This window comes from Ornithorhynchus anatinus, chromosome 3 (genome assembly GCF_004115215.2).
Source record: "Ornithorhynchus anatinus isolate Pmale09 chromosome 3, mOrnAna1.pri.v4, whole genome shotgun sequence".
Taxonomy (NCBI): domain Eukaryota; kingdom Metazoa; phylum Chordata; class Mammalia; order Monotremata; family Ornithorhynchidae; genus Ornithorhynchus; species Ornithorhynchus anatinus.
In genome coordinates, this window is record NC_041730.1 from 50673331 (window position 1) to 50692403 (window position 19073).

The 19073-nt window shown below is 57.4% G+C and overlaps 1 protein-coding gene across 4 annotated transcripts in view; it reads left to right on the forward strand.

The window, feature by feature from the left end:
• Window positions 1-16160, forward strand: part of FAM219A (family with sequence similarity 219 member A) — a 79952-nt gene extending 63792 nt beyond the window's left edge. Inside the window, exons 2-6 of one of the 4 annotated variants that reach the window (XM_029060683.2) lie at window positions 7269-7371; window positions 12656-12758; window positions 13253-13333; window positions 14919-14973; window positions 15902-16160. In XM_029060683.2, coding sequence (XP_028916516.1) covers window positions 7269-7371; window positions 12656-12758; window positions 13253-13333; window positions 14919-14973; window positions 15902-16057 — 498 coding nt within the window. In that variant the 3' untranslated portion in view covers window positions 16058-16160. Of the gene's footprint in view, window positions 1-7268; window positions 7372-12655; window positions 12759-13252; window positions 13334-14918; window positions 14974-15898 lie in introns of all 4 variants that reach the window. The other 3 variants (XM_029060684.2, XM_029060681.2, XM_029060682.2) reach the window with 3 other exon arrangements.
• Window positions 16161-19073: the final 2913 nt, after the last annotated feature.

Below are 19073 nucleotides of genomic sequence, written 5' to 3' on the forward strand. Positions count from 1 at the left end.
CCACCCCCCGGCTTTAATCAGTTCCTTCCTGAAGGCAGGGGGATGGACTAGATGACCTCTCGAGCTCCTTTCTAGTCCAAGGATTGATGAGAAGAAAAGCAGGTTCCAGGGAACATATTCCCGGGAATTCCTCGGGCTCAGCTACCTCGAAAAGACGGCTTCCTTTCTGTTCAGATGCCGGGTGGGGCCGACCCGGTCGAGAAAGAGCCCCCTGTAGTGTCTGACCCTCCCTGTCCCGGAAGACGATCGGTCCTAACGCAGCAGCTGCCGGGAAGCGCTTGGTAGAGTGCTCTGCACGCAGTAAGCGCTAAAAGAAAATACCACTGATTGACTGATTAATGGTTTTATCCCCTGGATGCTTGGCTTGGGGGCCTCCTTGCTGACAGAAGGCCCTTCTCCCAAGACCCATTCAACAGCACTGCTCATTTCAGATACAAAAGGTCCCTGCCTCCGTCTCTTCCTGGAATGGCTTCCTCTCAGGCCAGAATAAAACCTCATTTGATGTTTGCTCTCCCCTTCCCTCCCCGGATCCCACCCCAGTCCCGTCGTGCTTTGCAAGGCCATCAGGCTCCTGCTGTAGGGGGATCAGCGGCATGAACCTCTTGCATTTGGTTTCGATTTCACCTTTACGCCTTTTTAATAAAGCAGCGTGGCTCAGCGGAAAGAGCCCGGGCTTGGGAGTCAGAGGTCATGAGTTTGAATCCCGGCTCTGCCGCTTGTCGGCTGTGTGACTTTGGGCAAGTCACTTCACTTCTCTGGGCCTCAGTTACCTCATCTGTAAAATGGGGATTAACTGTGAGCCTCACGTGGGACAACCCTTACCCTGTATCTCCCCCAGAGCTTAGAACAGTGCTCTGCACATAGTAAGCGCTTAACAAATACCAACATTTTATTAAAGATTTCCAGGCAGCAAGGTAAATGGCAGGCGGCGAAGTCTGGACGGGGTGGATAGCGACTAGAAAACTTTAAGCCAGGGTCTTTAAACTTTAAACTTTGATTCCAGGGTGGTGGTGGCGGCGGTGATAGCAGGCAAGCCTTATCTCTCGCTCATCCTGCTGTTTTCTCTTTTCATTTTAATGTAAAGAATTTCATCCTGGGCAATTTATAGGGACCTTCCCCCCTGCCCCCGGGGAGCTCAAAGCACCTTCAGGACATCAACTCAGTCGGCCTACTATATCCACAATGGATATGCACCCCATGGTCTTCCCCTCACCCCAAGATGTCGCCAGCGGCGGGTCTCGCTCTCCTGGGGGCGGCTGAAGAAATCCAATCCCCCAACCGACCGGCCCGCGCTCTCCCGCGTGGCCTAGTGGGTAGAGCACGGGCCTGGGAGTCAGAGGACGTGGGTTCTAATCCCGGCTCCGCCGCTTGTCTGCTGTGTGACCTTGGGCAAGTCACTTCTCTTCTCTGTGCTTCAGTTACCTCATCTGTAAAATGGGGATTAAGACTGTGAGCACCATGTGGGACAACTTCATCACCTTGGATCTACCCCAGCCCTTAGAACACTGCTTGGCACATAGTAAGTGCTTAATAAATACCATCATCATTATTATTATTATTATTCCTACCAGGTCACACTCTTTCTCAATTATTATTATCATTATTATTATTATTATTATTATTCCCGATGGTTCACACCTTTATTTAGAGATCAGCCTTTGGTTTGCCATATTTGGCATTGTTTCCCGTCACCCCAAAATGTTCTCAGGCTGTCGTCTTAGGGCTGGAAAGGGCCTCCGGTGATCCAGTCCCTTGGATCCAGACGGGACCGACCGCCTTCAGCCCCGGCCGGCCGATAGCCGCCCCGCCCACCCCCGCCGGGGTTAACCACTCTGGAGGAGGTGATTTCCGTCCAGGTTCGCCGTGGCCGACGTGGGATGGGCTAGAGATTGGGAGAGCAGGGGAGCGGTGGCCCAGTTGGCCTCCATCCCCAGCAGCCTCGCTCCTCCCAGATGACCGTCTGGGGGTGTCCAGCCCGGAGGCAAACTCGGGAGATTCTCACCTGGAGGACCTTCTCTTCAGTTTCCCGTGCCAGAAATAGCGGAGTCACATGTGGGTTTGCATAGTAACTGCGCCAACTCTGCCAATGCCTTCATTGACCGGGCAGTCTTTCGGAAGACACTTTTCCCTTAAAATGGCGCTCCTGCCATTCTGGGGGTTGCCAAGAATGGCTTATAAGAGTAATGATGACAATTGTGGTTTTTGTTAGGTGCTTAACCTAAGTGCTGAGGTAGATACAAGGTAATCAAGTCCCATATGGGACTCTTAGTCTAAGCGGGAGGGAGAATGGGTATTGAATCCCCATTTTGCAGTTGAGGGAACTGTGGCCCGGTTACTTACCCGAGGTCACACAGCAGACAAGAGGCAGAGCCGGGATTAAAACCCAGGTCCTCTGACCCCCAGGCCTGTGCTCTTTCCAGTAGGCCACGCTGCTTCTCAATTATTAGTATTATTATTATTCTCAATCGTTCACACTTTTATCCATTTTCCCTAAACTGACCCTCACTAAAATCCTTACTTTCCCTGCCCCAGACATGCCCAGCGGACAGGGAGGAGATTCGTGGAGCCAAAAGAATTTCCTGAGGTCCGTATCGGCCCTTCCAGTGGGGAGACCGGTGTTCTCACTTGCTCTGTTACAGATCGGACGGCTCGTGATTGACCTGCTGACATTTGACCGCCTCCTCGAGGGAGAAATGGGGCAGCATCGCAGGAAGCAGAGGAGGCTGGCATACGGAGGCCGGTGCTCTTGGGAGAAAGGGAAAATGCAACATTTTCTCCCACAGTAACGAGCCCCACTCCTCCCCTAACTTAAATCCTCCCCCACCTTCCGCGGAAAGCAGAAACAAAGCGATAAAAATCTGCTCTGCCAGGCCTTCATCAGCATTTCCCTCAGAGCTCTGAGAAGCTAGCCCCTTGCCAGGGATGATTTAGTCTCTCCCTGCAGGGGAGAAAGCGAAGAAAACCTTTCTGGGTTAAGGACACCGTGGGGCTTTCGAGGAGTCCTGCGTGTATTCGAAGACCTCGCGAGAGACCTTCTGCTTCTATGCCTGAGGTTTTCCCCCTCTCTGCTGTCATGACTGCATTTCATCCAGGGTTGGCAACTCAAATGCTTAGTACAGTGCTCTGCACTCAGTAAGCAATAAATACGATCGAATGAATGATGCCGAGCTCTGTCTCAGGTGGGGAGAAATGGCCTAGAAACAGTCACGAGCAGCCAGCTGCCTGTGCATTCATTTGATCATTCAGTCATATTTATTGAGCACTTACTGTGCTCAGAGCTCTGTACTAAGCACGTGGGAGAGTAAAATGTAACAGTGAACGGACACATTCCTTGCCCACACCGAGCTTACTGTCTAGAGGGCTTTCCCCTTGCGGGGCTAGTGAAATCTGTTGTCAAACTAGGGCCCATTATGTTCTTCCTCTTCCTCCTCCTCCTTTTTTTTCTCCCCTGGCAACTCCTGCTGACCTCCCACGCCCCACCCGTGCTCTCTTCCCCTCACCCCCTTCAGCGCCAGCTATCTAAACCATGACTTTCAGGTTTGACCCGGGAAAGGGGATACTGCAGGGAGGAGAGAGGCCCAGAATGGCCGGGACGGGGCAGAGCTAGATGGGAATGGGGGTGTAAGCGACGACTGGGGGTCCAGGCCGCTGATGGGGTTTCAGGCAGTGTCTCCATTTGGGGAGACTCGATCTCCCAGTTCCCCTTTCATTCCCAGAGGGGTTTGGTTGATTCCGTTGATGTCCCGTCGTCCCTCCCCCTGCCCACGACGGTCCCCAACCTCCAACCCCCGCCGCTGGAGTGTAAGCTCGTTGTGGGCAGGGAGCATGTCTGCCAACTCGGTTGGATCGTACTCTCCCAGGTGCTTTAGTATAGTTCTCTCCACACAGTAAGTGCTCAATAAATACCACTGTTTGATTCCAGCAGGGCAAGGTGAGCCAGCCGTTCTTCGGTAGGCCCCGGCCCTCCCTTGCCTGTCCCCGGGACCCCCGTGACGGAGACGAGCTTGAGCTGCTGGAGCCGTGACTGGAGCCAAGAAGGAGTTAGAGCCTTTCCTAGCAGGCCCCCTGAGATGCCGGTGGAGGATCAGGTCTCCGTGATAGTATCTGTTAAGCACGTACTTTGTGCCAGGCACTGTTCCAGGTGCTGAGGTAGATACAAGGGATTCAGGTTGGACACAGCCCCTGGACCACATGGGGCTCACAGTCTTAGTCCCCATTTTACAGATGAGGCCCAGAGAAGTGAAATGACTTGCCCAGGGTCACCCAGCAGACCCGTGGCGGAGCCAGGATTAGAACCTACGTCCTCTGACTCCCAGGTCCGGGTTCTTTCCCTCTTCAAAACCCTCTTTCCCTCTTCAAAACCCTACTTAAAACTCACCTCCTCCAAGAGGCCTTCCCAGACTGAGCTCCTCTTCTCCCTCTACTCCCTCTGCCACCCCCCCTTCACCTCTCCGCAGCTAAACCCTCTTTTTCCCCTTTTCCCTCTGCTCCTCCACCTCTCCCTTCCCAGCCCCACAGCACCGTACTCGTCCACTCAACTGTATATATTTTCGTTACCCTAATTTATTTTGTTAATGAATTGTACATCGCCTCGATTCTATTTAGTTGCCATCGGTTTTTACGAGACGTTCTTCCCCTCGACTCTATTTATTGCCATCGTTCTTGTCTGTCCATCTCCCCCGATTAGACTGTAAGCCCGTCAAACGGCAGGGACCGTCTCTATCTGTTGCCGACTTGTTCATCCCAAGCGCTTAGTACAGTGCTCTGCACACAGTAAGCGCTCAATAAATACTATTGAATGAATGAATGAATTCTTTCCACTAGACCATGCTGCTTCCCACTGAGAACACTCAACTCAGGCCAGTCTTTTGTCCGTATTAAATAATAATAATAATTATGGGCTTTTATGGTATTTTATGAAGAAATTCCCGACTGTCTGGGCGAGAAGGGTCTGAGTCCGGTAACTGAGTTGGGCATTACCCATCAGTCCATGGTGGTTCAGTCATGCTCCAAAGGAAGCTGGGCCGTGCTACCTCTAAGAGGCGTAGGAAGGGAGAGCTTGACAGCACGGAGGCAAGATTAGAACTCGGCACTCCGTACCTCACCCCTCCGATCCTCAGCTCAGTCAAGGGCCCCCGAGCTTGCTCTGAGAAGCCTGGTTTTCCGGCCCTTCGCACTCTAATCCCCAGCTCAGCAGGTAACCTTAGAAATCAATTACTTTAGTTCATCCCTGCCTGTAAAATCCCCCTCTGCTGTTATGATGTGGGTTTAATTAAGAGCAACAAGCCTGGAAAAAACCCCAGCTGCCACGCCGGACAGGAGCAGAGAAAAGACGGTTGCCTCCTGGAGCAGGCAGGCAGCGGGCAGAAGCGGAAGGGCAGCAGGTGGGCATTTGTTCATTTGTTAATTTATTCAATCGTAATTATTGAGCGCTTACTATTTGCAAAGCACTGTACTAAGCACTTGAGAGAGTACAATTTAACATCGGACACATTCCCTGCCCACAGTGAGCTCACAGTCAGACATTAATTTAAATAAATAAATAAGTTGCAGATAGATACAGGTAGAGACATAAATATGGGCTGTGGGGAAGAGAGGGAGGATGAACGGAGGAGCAAGTGTGAGCGGCACAGAAGAGAGTGGGAGAAGAGGAGAGGAGAGCTCAGTCAGGGAAGACTTCCTGGGCAGGAGGCCGTAGCAGGTGGACAGAATGCAGCCACAGCAGGCGGGCAGCAGATGGACACGATCCTTGCCCACGAGGATTTCACACTCTAATGGGGAGACAGACATAAAATTGTTTAAATCTGGAGGAGTACAGTAAATAACCCAACGTCCAAGTGAATGACTAGATGTACAAAAGTGCCGAGGACAGATTCAATGAGTCCCTAAGTACTGGAGTTGGTGGACGTGGGTATTGGGTACGCGGTGCTGGGAAATTTATCGGAGAAGGCTTCGTATGAAGATTTGAGGAGAGCTGGTGGCAGGGGGTGGGGGCGTGCAGAGGGGTGGTCAACATCAAGTTGAAGTTGAAGCCCCGACTCGCCCCCTTTCCTCTATCCTACCCCTTCCCCCCCCCCAGCACGTGTGTATAATTCTATTTATATTGATGACGTGTGTATATCTATAATTCTATTTATTTATATTGATGCTATTGATGCGTGTTTGCTTGTTCTGATGCCTGTCTCCTCCCCTTCTAAACTGTGAGCCCATTGTGGGAAGGGATTGTCTCTGTTTATTGCTGAACTGTACCTTCCAAGTTCTTAGTACAGTGCTCTGCACGTAGTAAGCGCTCAGTAAGGTGGAGTGAACGAATGAATGAATCAGAGTACAAAAAGGGGAGTGAGTGCCGAACTGGACAGTCCAATCGCTTAGTACAGTGCTCTGCACACCGTAAGCGCTCAATAAATACGATTGAATGAATGGAAGGAGAGAAAAGCATCGGAACCCACAAGGAGCTGGAGGTGGGACCAGGAGAGCAGCGCTACTTCCTGCCTTCCTTCCCTGCCAGCTGAACAGGAGCTGGCGGGGGAGCGGGCACTGCCAACGGGGGACCGCCCCCATCCTTAGGGGCCCCGTCGCGATGCATGGCAAGGAGATCTGGAGCCTGAGGGAGCCCCCTCGCTCCTGAGGACTGAAATCTCGCAGACTTAGCGAGGGCCGATCTTCCCCAGCTGCGGGGCAGCGGCACATGGGACCAGGGAGGGGTGCTTTTTTTCTTTATTTAAAGGTATTCGTTTAGCACTTAGTACGTGCCGAGCACCGTACTGAGTGCTAGGGTAGATACAGGTAAGGAGATTGGATATAGTCCCTGTCCCACACAAGGCCCACAGTCTAAGGAGGAGAGACAACGAGAGCTCTGGCCAGGGAGGCTGCTGAGGTGGCAGGGGATGGCTAGATTTTTTTTCAATGGTACCTGTAAAGCGCTCACTACGTCCCAGGCACTGTCCTAAGCGCTGGGGTAGATTAAAAGCTAATCGAGCTGGACACAGTCCACGTCCCACATGGAGCTCGCGGTCGTAATCTCCATCGTACGGATGGGGTGACCGAGGCGCAGAGAAGTGACGTGACTTGTCCAAGGTGACCCGGCAAAGGAGCGGCAGGGCCGGGATCGGAACCGAGGTCCTTCCGACTCCCGGACCTGTACCTGGATGGCCGGAGACCCGCCTCGAGCCCCAACCCTTTCCTCGAGGCCAACACCCCCCACCTCCCTCCCGACCGAGCCCACGGCCTCCTCTCACCCGCCCCCGCGTCGGTGTTCTGTCTCCCAGCAGGACCCAGCCGCTGCCTCCATCTCGGACGGAGACTGCGACGCCCGTGAGGGGGAGACCGTGGCCATGAATTACAAACCGTCCCCGCTGCAAGTGAAGTTGGGTGAGTGTGGGCACCGGCGCAGGGCCGCGGGGGAAGGATAACCCCACCGCCTCTCCTTGCTGGCGAGCTTGGGAGATTCGTTCTGGGCCTCGACTTGGGAATGGCTCCCATTGGGCGGGGCAGGTCGTCCGACGTCCCTGCTGCCATTCGGTGACCTCCCCGTGGGGCCAGGTCCCTGAGGGACTCCTCTGCCCGACCCTCATCCCCCGACCTCGGGGGATCCTGGCCAGGCGCACCTCTGAAGTTATCCGACGATAATAATAACGATCTCGGTATTTGTTAAACGCTTACTGGGTGCCGGGCGATCTGCTAAGCGCTGGGGTCGGCGCAAGCAGATCGAGTTGGACACGGTCCCTGGCCCACAGTCTCCATCCCCGTTTTACAGATGAGGTAACTGAGGCCCAGAGAAATGAAGTGACTTTCCCAAGGTCACACAGCAGACAAGTGGCGGAGCCGGGTTTAGAACCCACGACCTCCTGACTCCCAAGCCCGGGCTCCATCCGCTACGCCGACAAGCCCGAGAGCTCACAGTGGGCACGCCATACTCTGCTGTGTCATACTCTCCCAAGCTCTTTGTTCAGTCCTCTGCACACAATAAGCGCTCAGTAAAGGACGATCGACTGATTGATCCGACAGCGGGTGACTCCCATTTTGGGATTAGAGTGGAGTTTCTTGCCTAGGTCTCCCGGCAGAACGCTGAAAGAGGTAAAGACCCAGAGACCCAGGACCCCCGGACTGTGTGGGGGGCAAGACCCCTCTCCCACTCTCAGGCTCACGTTCGATGCCCCACATTTCACGTGAGCGCCAGCCAGAGGGCAGAGCCGTATCGCTCACCGCCGTCTCCGGACACACCATCGACTACAAAGGCTTGGTGGGTGTCGGGGCGTTCCGTCCGCTAGCCGTCCAGACGGGTCTCTAGCCGCGACAAGATCGTCATCTTTGCCACGGCACCTGTCTGGTTGCTATGGTGAGGGCGCAGCTCAGCTCCCAGGGGATCGGCTCCACCTCCCCCCACTTTCCCACTGGCACCAGCCGATCTCTTCCGGTATTGTCCCGAGGAGACTCCGCTCTTTACGCACGATCCTGCCGTTTTCTCGGGGGGCTGGTTCCCCTAGAAACGGAGACCTCTCCCCTCGCAGGCAGGGACATCCCGACGGTCGTTAGGGGTCAGCTCCAGGTTCCGGTTTTGCCCCCGGCCCCCAACGCTAGTGTCAGGTGCGGTCCTGTGGCCCTCCCATAGCACTTATCTACGTATCTGTCATTTTCCTTATTTGAATTGATGTCTGCCACCCCCGCTCTAGACTCTAAGCTCGTTGCGGGCGGGGAATGTCACTGTTTATTGTCGTATTGTACTTTCCCAAGAGGTTAGTACACAGTGAGCGCTCAGTAAATATGATTGAATGAAGGAACGAATGATCTGGGCCCCCGCTCACCTCACGCGCCGCTCCGGCCGGCCCCAGGGAACAGATTCAGCCAAGGATCCGGGGAGGAAAGGGTCCACCTGGTGTCCGTGCCACGAACTTTGAATCTTAGCTCTTCATTATTAACAATAATAATAATGGTATTTGTTAAGCGCTTACTATGTGCCAAGCAGCGTTCTAAGCGCTGGAACAGATAAAGGGTAATCAGGTTGTCCGGCGTGGGGCTCACAATTTTAATCCCCATTTTACAGATGAGGTAACTGAGGCACAGAGAGGTTAAGTGACGTGCCCAGGGTCACACAGCAGACAAGTGGGGGCACAAGGGCTGCCTCCCACCCCACCCCCACCCCCCGACGGCTGAGGGAAGCAGCCTTTACCTTCCCCCGGGGCCTTTGGTGGGGGTGAGACCGCTTCAGGGTCAAACTTACCGCTGCGACCGACCGCCTCCCTGCATCAGGGCCTTAGCGGGCCTAGGGAGAAGCCCGGGAGTCAGAAGGACCTGGATTCTAATCCCGACTCTGCCACTCGTCGGCTCTGTGACTCGGGGCAAGTCACTTCACTTCTCTGGGCCTCAGTCGCCTCAAAATGGGGATGAAGAGCCCTATGGGGGACGGGGACTGTGTCCAACCTGATTAACTTGTATCCACCCCAGCACTTAGAACAGTGCACATCCTAAGCGTTTAACAAGTAGCATAATTATTATTATAAGTGCTTTGGGGCTGGGAGGGGAGCAGAACAAAGGGACATGGACCGTGTCCAACCTGATTAGCTCGTATCCACCCCTGCGTTTAATACAATGCCTGGAACATAGTAAGTGCTTAGCAAATATCATTTTTGACATAAAAAAAAAAAATAAGACGGGGGTTGGTTATCCAAAGGAGGCACGGGGGAGTTCGGTCAGCCTGCCGGCCCTTAGGTGGCTGGGTATGGTTTCTGTTGAGGAGTCAAGCCCGAGAGTTTCTTCTGCTCTCTACCTCCAACTGTTAATGGGGACTCCCGCCGAGCGGGAAAGGCTTTGTTTGTGAAAGACTGCATTTCCTCTCCTCCCCCTCCCTTCTCCCATCTTCCTTGCACTTGGATTTCAATCAGCCGATCGATCGTATTTATCGAGCACTTACTGTGTGCAGGGCACTGTACTACCTGCTTGGGAGGAAACAATATAACCCTATAAGACGGTCGGGAGACGCATTCCCGGCCCTTAAGGAGCTTACGGTCTTGGGAGGGAGACAGACATTAATCTAAATAAATAAATAGATCACAGATATGCACCTAAAATGCAGTGGGGCTGAGGGAGGGGTGAATAAAGGGAGCAGATCAGGGAGAGGGAGAAAAGGAAATGAAAGGCCCCTTGGAGGAGATGTGCCTTCAATAAGGCTTTGAAGGTGGAGAGAGTCATTGTCAGATATGAAGAGAGAGGGCATTCCGGGCCAGAGGCCGGATGTGGGCGAGAGGTCAGCGGTGGATTTGCACTCTTTATTCCCCCTTTCCTCAGCCCTGCACAACTTCTGTACATATCCCTAATTCGTTTTTATTAACATCTCTCTCCCCCCCAGACTGTAACCTCATCGCGGGCAGGGAACGTGTCTACCAACTCTGTTTTATTGTACTCTTCCAAGTACTTAGTTCAGTGCTCTGCACGCTGTAAGCGCTCAATAAATACAATGGTTTGATTAGGTAAAGCCAGTCAGAGGAGGCCCCGGGATTTCCCGCCCCTTCGGAGTGCGGTGTGACCTCCCCGACTGGTCCACCGTACTGCCCTGCAGCCTCTTCCCCATCGCATCGATGTGGGATCTGAGGCTCAGAGCGGATGACCCGGCGAGACCACTGAATCGATCCATCGGTCGATCGGTATTTCAGTCGTATTTATTGTGCGCGGGACACCGTACTACGCGCTCGGGAGACTACAACACAGGAATATAGGCGACACGCTCCTTGCCCACGGTGAGCTTAACGGTCTAGAGGGGGAGACAGATTATTAATAAAAATGAATCAATTAGAGATATGGACATAAGTGCTGTGGAGCTGGGGGCGAGCATGGTGAATAAGGGGAGCGAGTCAGGGCGATGCGAGTCAGGGCGACATAGTAAGCGCTCAATAAATACTATTGAATGAATGAATGATGCAGTAGGGAGTGGGAGAAGAGGAAAGGAGGGCTTAGTCAGGGAAGACCGCTTGGAGGAGACGGGCCTTCAATAAGGCTTTGAAGGTGGAGAGAGCAATCGTCTGTTGCATAGGAAGAGGGAGGGCTTTCCAGGCCAGAGGCAGAATGTGGGCGAGAAGTCGGCGGTGAGGTAACACTGTGAGCCACCTCCATGTGGGACAGGGACTGTGTCCGACCGGAATAACTTGTATCTACCCCAGCACTTGGAACAGTGCTTGGCACCCAGTAAGCACTTAACAAGAACCATAATTATTACTATTATTATTATCTTCTTACACAAAGAGGATGCCAGGTCCAGAAGAGAAGGAAGTAGGACCCTCCCTGTCCCAGCTCTGCCCAGGGGGCCTAAGCGGCCGTGCCACTCAGCCCCACCTCTGCAGGAGAAGAGGAGCAGCGTGGCCTAGTGGGTAGAGCACCGGCTTGGGAGTCAGAACGACCTGGGTTCTAATCCTGACTCCATCCCCGGTCTGCCGCGTGACCTCGGAGAAGTCATTTAACTAATCTGGGTCTCTGTTACCTCATCTGTGAAACCTCCTCTGTCAAATGGGGATTCAGACTATGAGCCCCATGTGGGACGGGGATTGTGTCCAACCTGATCAGTTTGTACGCGTCTTTATATTATAAGTTACTTATTTAGTCATATTAATGACTGTCTCCCCGCCTAGACTGTGAGCTCGTTACGGGCGGGAAATGCTAATTCTGTTGTAGTAAACTCTCCCAGGCGCTCAGTACAGTGTTCGGCACGTAGTAAGTGCTCCATAACTGCGATCGATTGTTAAATACCATCGATCTACCCCAGCGCACGGTACGGTACATAGTAAGGGCTTAACAAATACCACTAATAAAAAAATGAGCGGACATTGCAGCAGTAGACACTTGGGCTAGACACATGGAGGAACCTCCTTTCTGGCAAGAGGACTGACCTTGGGGAGATTGAGGAGCTCTGCTCTGGAGGTCAGTGGAGCGAGTCTCCCCTGGCGGAGGTGTCTCAAGGGGAGGGCCAGAAAGGCAATCAGGCAGTCTAAGTGACTTCCGACTCTTCCCGCTCGGGGATTCTATAACTCTTCCGTGCTGCTGACCGGTGAGAAAGGGGGGGAAAGGGCAGCGGGCCGGCCCGCGGGAGGGCTTCACGGAGGAGGGAGTCGGACGGAGGGACCGAAAGGGAGAGAGGACAGGAGTGGGTGGGGGTGGGTGGGTCTCTCTGACTAAGCCCTCATTTCTTCTTTTCCCACGCTCTTCTGCGTCACCCTGACTCGCTCCCTTCATTCATCACACTCGCCCCCAGCCCTGAAGCAGTTACGTCTGTATCTCTAATTCATTTATTTATATGAATATTTATATTATTTATTTCTATTACAGGAGGGTCTTGAGAGTTTACCAACAGGGAGGGACCGTGAAGGCGGACAGGATCTCCCTGATTGGAACTAGCAGCTGCCCCGCTGGGCCCACCCGCCGGAGATCAATAGAACGATCGTGGCAGGGAATGATATTTTACAGATGTGGTCGCCGAAGTGAAGTGAAGCGAGTTGTCCAGGGTCATACAGCAGACCCGTGGCGGAGCCGGGGTTAGAACCCAGGTCCTTCTGACTTCCGGGCCCGCGCTCTATCCACTGGGCCACGCCGCTTCTCTAGAGCCTGGAGGGGCATCCAGAGAGAGATCGCACACGGTCACCTTGTCTCCTCCCTCATGTTTCCTCCGCAGAGAAGCAGAGGGAGCTGGCCCGGAAGGGCTCTCTGAAGAACGGCACCATGGGCAGTCCCGTCAACCAGCAGCCCAAGAAGAACACCGTCATGGCCCGGACAAGGTAATGGGCCGGGGTGACTCTCCGGCAGCCCAGCCGGGGAGCCCCCCCAGCCATGACCCCCTACTGTCCTCGGGAACCCCTGACCCTGCCTACAGCTGGAGGAAGAAGAGAGGAGGAGGAGAAGGAGGAGCTGCCCCGGGGCATGCTAAGGGGTGGGAGGAACGTAACCGCGCCCCATGGGCAGGGCGGAGCGTGAATCGATCAGGCCTCGAGACCCACCCGCTCCTGCTGACCCTTTCCCCCTCTCGGCCTGCAGACTGCCTCCCGCCCCCGACGGGGCCCCCTAGGTCCGGTCGGGTTCTGGGCCCGGCCCTGCCCGGCGCCGGCCCCCGGGGAGAGCGAGCCAGCCTCAGAGGGCGGGGAGGAAGGCCGAGAGCCCACCGCCCCGCCGGCCCCTCCCAGACCGAGGCAGCCGGGACCTCCGGGCGGGGTCTCCGCGTCTGCGCCGGCGGACTTACCCGCGGCCACTGACCGCTCCGTTCTGCCCCACCCAGGCTGGTCGTCCCCAACAAGGGCTACTCCTCGCTAGACCAGAGCCCGGATGAGAAGCCTTTGGTGGCACTGGACACAGACAGGTACTGGCCCCGACCCGGGCCCTGGGGCGGGGATGGGGCCGGGGCGAGACCAGAGGCCGACTCACGCCGACTGCCTCCGGGACGGCCAGCGGCCGGGCCCCGGCAGCGGGGCGGAGCGTCCCGGTCAGGCTGGGAGCCAGGACTCCCGGCAGCCGGCGGGACCCCCTCTCCAGCCCGCTGCCAGCCGGGAGCCACGAGCCAAGACAGGACGGGAGGCTGAGAAAGAGGGAGCCGCCGCCGCTTGGCCGAGGCGCCTCAGGAGAGGAGAGGTTTCCAGCTCAGGTCCCGAGCCAGCTCCCCAAAAGAGCCTTCAGTAGGAAAAAATGACTTGCGAGCTGTTCTACGGACACGCTTTTCCATCGCGGTATTTGTTAAGCGCTTACAGTGTGTCGAGCGCTGTCGGACGCAGCTGCGGCCCCTCTGCCAACCTGCTCATCAGTCAGGGACGGATCTCTGCTGTTACACTGTATTCTCCCAAGTGCTTCGTACAGTGCTTCGCACACAGTAAGCGCTCAATAAATACGATTGAAAGACTGAATGAACGAAGGCAGGGCGTGCGGCCACGGGCACGGGGAGGGAGAGGAATGGGGGCGACTAGAGATGGTTTAGAAATCACACCTCTCCCCTCCCTACCGCCTGCCCGCCTGCCTCCTCCTACTAAAGAACTGTGTCAAAAAACGATGTCGGAGAAACGGCGTGGCTAGTGAAAAGAGCACGGGTCTGGGAGTCAGAGGACCTGGGTTCTCGTCCCAGCTCCTCCCCTTGGCTGCTGTGTGATCTTGAGCAAGTCACTTCACTTCTCTGTGCCTCAGTGACTTCATCTGTAAAATGGAGAATAGGAACGTGAGCCCCACGCGGGAAAGGGACTGTGTCCACCCTGATTACCTCCTATCTTCCCTAGCGTTTAGAATGCTAACAACGCTTAGTGAGCGCTTAACAAATGCCATATTGAAAAAAAAAAGGAGGCATTCCCCAGGCCTCCCTCTCCTTCGGGTCATCTGGCTCAGGGTAGAAGGAAAAGGTATTAAGGAGGAGTGGGGGGGACGGAAGAGGGGAGCGGGGAGAAGGGAGAATGAGGGAGGAGGTGGATGGGAGAAGAAAGGAGGAAAGAGGAAAGGGAGAACGCAGATGTGGACAAGCGGAGGAGGGGAAAGGGAGAGTGAAAAGGATCTCCCTTTGTCCTCTTCCCTTCTACACCCGCTCCCGGCCTGACGGGAGGAAGCGGCGCTGTGGCTCTGGCTCGGACTGGAGCTGACACCGTCACTGATTGTCCGGGGAGATCGGAACTGGGCCCCCCCCCCGCCCCAAGATCTCCCGCCCCACCCTCCCCGTTGCTGGCTTTCCACTGCTGTCGTCCCGTTCCCCCAGGGGGTGCGGGGTCCCGTGCAGGGAAGCCACAGGAGCCCCCCCGCCGCCTCTCCGGGGCCGACACTGTGACACAGTCCCGGCCAACTCTAAGGAGGTCGTACGGACCGTCCGCCTGGTTGGCGGCCCGGGCGCGAACGTCTGCCGGGGTCGGCACGGGTGGGACGACCGGGGGTCTCCCGAATCGGGAATATTCTTTTCTCGTCTCCTCCCCCGGCAGCGATGACGACTTCGACATGTCCAGATATTCCTCTTCTGGATACTCCTCAGCCGAGGTGAGCGACCAGCTTCCCCACACCAACTCCCCCCTGCCTGTCCTCCTGGGGAGGGTCCTCACTTCCGGCCCCGAAGCAAGAAAGGGTGATGAAATCCCATTCGGGAGTGGGAGTGTTTGGGGGGACGGGGCTGAGAAGGCGGGGAGGGGCCGGGGAACAACAGAGGAAGAAGCAGGACAGAAACGAGAGATAGAGGTAAAGAAGAAAAGAGGGAAGGAAGCGGGGAGAGGCAGGGGAGGTAGAAGAGGGGTGGTTCGCTAAACTTCCAACTGCTGCCGACCCAGCCATCGCCTGGCCCAGGGTAGAGTTGACCCTTCCAGGCTCGTGTTTGTGACCAAACCGAAAAAGGCAGGGAGGGTCCGTTCAGCCTCGGTCTCCCCTCCCGTCCTTCCCTCCTCCATCACTCCTTCTCCGCCCCTCCTCCACTTCTCTACTCCTCCGCTTCTCCCCTACTTGTCCTCCAACTCAACCCCGCTCTGCTCAGGCAGAGGATGTGCCTGTATTGCACTCTCCCAAATGCTTCGTACCATGTTGTGCACACAGTAAGCGCTCAATAAGTACAGTTGAATGAATGACCCCTCTTCCTGTTCCCCACTTGGTCCAACCCTCCTCTTCTACTTCTCACCACCCTTCTTCCTCCACCTTTCCTCCCCACCCCTCCTCCTGCCCTCCTTCTTCTCCACTCCCCTACTCCTCCTCCATCCATGCTTCTCCCCTCCTCCTCCCACCTGAGGCCAGCTCAGCGGTCAGGCTGAGGCCCCACCCTTCCCTCAAAAGCCAGGAGCGGGTCCTCCTTGGGCGGCCGGGCACCGGTCTGGGTAGGGACCCCCGGAGGGTCCCGGCCTAGGGGAGGCCGGGCCCGGGGGCCGCCCCGTCCCTCCCCTCCCCCCCTCAGCGATTTGGCCTCCGTCCCCTTTGCCTGCAGCAGATCAACCAAGACTTGAACATCCAGCTGCTGAAGGACGGCTACCGGTTAGACGAGATCCCGGACGACGAGGACCTCGACCTCATCCCCCCCAAGTCCGTCAACCCCACCTGCATGTGCTGCCAGGCCACCTCCTCCACCGCCTGCCACATCCAGTAACGGCCACGGCGGGCGCGGGCGGGGGGCGGGCGGGCGTCTGCACCCGGCCCCCCTCCCCAACAACTGTAAAACTTCTTAACTGTCATGGCTTCCTCCTATGGTAGGATGCGTACGTCTTTGTGTTCGTGGAGCTGGGAGAAACCAAAAAGAGATTCCCTGGGGGTCGGGGGCGAGGTGGCAGAGAGGAAGCTGAGCTTTCGGGCTGGGAGTTAGAGGGGATGGAGACTGCCGGGGGGACCCCCGGAGGCAGAGAGGTGGGAGACGGGAGGGCGGGACAGACGGCGAACGGTTCGGCCCGCCGCCGGGGCTGCGGTCTTCTAGATCGGCTCCCGGCACGGACCGGGGAACGGCCGGGGCCCGGCTGGGGAACCCGTGTGTCCGACGGGGGCTGGGTGAGGGGAGGACCGACCCCCTGATCCCCACCCAGGCCCCGGATGGAGATCCCTTCTCGCTCTGGGCCCCGGATGGGGTCAGAGGGCACGGCCCTGCGACTCCCCGGCCCCCCTGACGGGGCCTCCGTGGGCATAGCCGAGTGAGGGATTCGGTCCGCGCTGAACCTTTGGGGCAGAAACGAGCCCGGACCCCAGCTCCCCAGCAGTCCCCAGTCCTCTGCCAGGAGGGAAGAGGGACAGCCACCCTCCGCGCCCCTCGCCAGGGCACCCAGCCCGGCCCACCACCCCCGGGGGAATCTCCAATTGCCATCCCAGCAGGCTTGCTTAAGTTGTTTTTTTTCCTTTCCCCCCCTCAAAGCCGGGAGACTAATGCCGTTGCTTTGCTTCTTTCTAAATGACTTCTCCGTCCCTCCCCTCTCCGCCATCCGCTCTGGTGCTCGGGGGCCGGAGTCATCTGGGAGGGCTCGGTTCCCGTCGGGTTTGGCTGCGGCCCAGCTTGCCCTCCGCCCGCCCCCGGGGGAGACGCCCCTGGCCTGGCGGTCAGAGCCGCTTCGGGCGGCACCTGCAGCCCAGGGGGATGGGACAGGGATTTGAGGGCTCCCAGCCTGCCGTTTCCCTCCCTCCCTCTGTGCCCCCACTTTCTCTCTATTTCTCTCCCTCCCATGTCTCCATCTCTCTCTGTGTCTCTCCACCTCTCTCTTCCTCTTCCTCTCTAGTTTAGGGGGGCGGACAGATCGCAGGAGCTTCAGCGCCTCCGTCCCCTTCCCACTCCCCTGCGCTAACCTGGCTGAGGCCGGTGGAGAGCCGAAGGCCACTGGGGGGGCCGGCAGGGTAGCCCCGGCTGAGACCCTCCCCCCAGCTCCTCTCCGAGACTGGCAGCACCAGCCCAGACTTCACAGGGGAGGCTCAGGAGTTGGGACCGGAACACTGTTATCATCCCAGCTGCCATGCCGGCCTAGAAAACAAGGCTTTGCTTTCTCCTCGCTCCGTGCTTTGTGTCCGTAGGGTTCGTGCAGGGGGGGAAAGGACGAGAGGAGACCCAACACGGAGGGGTCAGAGCCGTCACCGGGCCGGCCGTGTCCCCCCGGTCCCCGCGCCCCCTGCCCAGGACCTGTGCCGTCCGCAGGTGTGTAAACTAGACCCACACGTGTGGCAGAGGACTTGCCCAGTTTGGAGGCAGGTGTGGGGAGGGGAGAGCTCAGGGCAAGTTGGCCTGGGGGACGTGGCTGGGGCCACGAGCTAGATTTCCTTCCCGCCACCCAGCGTTCTGTTTGCAACCCTGGAAACCAGAGCTCCGAGGGATAGGGATGGCCACCGCTAGACCAGCCGTCAGGCCCGGGACTCGCCCCCGGAGGGGCAGGATTGGGAAGTCTGGATCGCCTCCCTCCGGGAGGGACTGTGGGTACGTCTGCTGTGCCCTAGCCATTTCCCCGTCCCCCCGGTGCCCTGCCCAGTGACAGCGAAGCCAGACCGAGTGTGGGGTTGCTGCCGTCCCTCCTCCCCTCACACCCCTGCCCAGCTGGGGGGATGGCCCTCCTGGTTTCCTAGGGAACCGTGGGAGCTGGGGGTTGTATGAACGGGGGAGTCGGCCGACTCCTGGCCCTCTCCCTGATGCCCCCATCTCTGCCCATAACCCCTGAGCTGGGGGGATCTGCCCCGGGGCTGCAGCGTGTTGTTGCGATAGACCCGAGGGGGTCGGGGGGCTGGGGCACAGAGAGTCGCGACCACGGGTGTGGGAGGATGCAGACGTGTCCGTCGTAGTACGGCTTGGCTTCCCGGGCCCGGGCGCCCTCCCCTGTCATCCTGCCTGAAGCCCGGGGCCTGGACCGGTCCCGGCCCTGGAGGCCGCACGGAGGCGGATGGGGAGGGGACGGAGGCGACCTGGGCAGGATGACGGGGAGTGAAGTGAAGGTCCAGGAGCCGTGGGAGGGGGGCGAATGCGGCCCCCTTTCCCCCCGCCCCCAACCTCACCCCTCCCGAGGGACCCCACCTCAAGGAATCACCTAGGCTGGGCCCGCCCGGCAGGGCCTCCGCGGGGGAGAGCAGTCGGAGGCGGGGGTGGCCCCGGGAACAGAGACCAAGCACCCCACTGCCGTGCCACCGCCCTAGTGGGTAGAGCCCGGGCCTGGGAATCAGAAGGACCTGGACTCTAATCCCGGCTCCGCCACATTTCTGCTGTCTGACCTTGGGCGAGTCACTTCACTTCTCCGGGCCTCCATCCCCTCATCTGTACAATGGGGATTAAGACTGCGAGCCCCGTCGGGGGGGAGCTGTGTCTGATCCGATTACCTTGTATCTACCCCAGCGCTTAGAGCAGTGCTTGGCGCATAGCGCTCAACGGGTACCGCAATTATTATTAATTATGAAACCAGGTGTCCAGCTCCAACCTCAGCCTCCACAGCCTGGCCGTCAGGGTGGGGGTGCCGAGGCCCGGGAGTAATCCCAGACCCAGGGCGCCACCCGGCGAGGGCCCTGGGCTTCTCCGTCTCTCCTGCCCTTTGCCCCCCAACTCCCCGCGGGGGCCCTTTCAGGTGTCAGGTCCTCATTTAATCGAGCCATGGAGTGGCCAGGCGCCCCTCCCGCATCCCCAGTCCTCCCCTCTGCCCTTTCAGCCCAGAGGAATG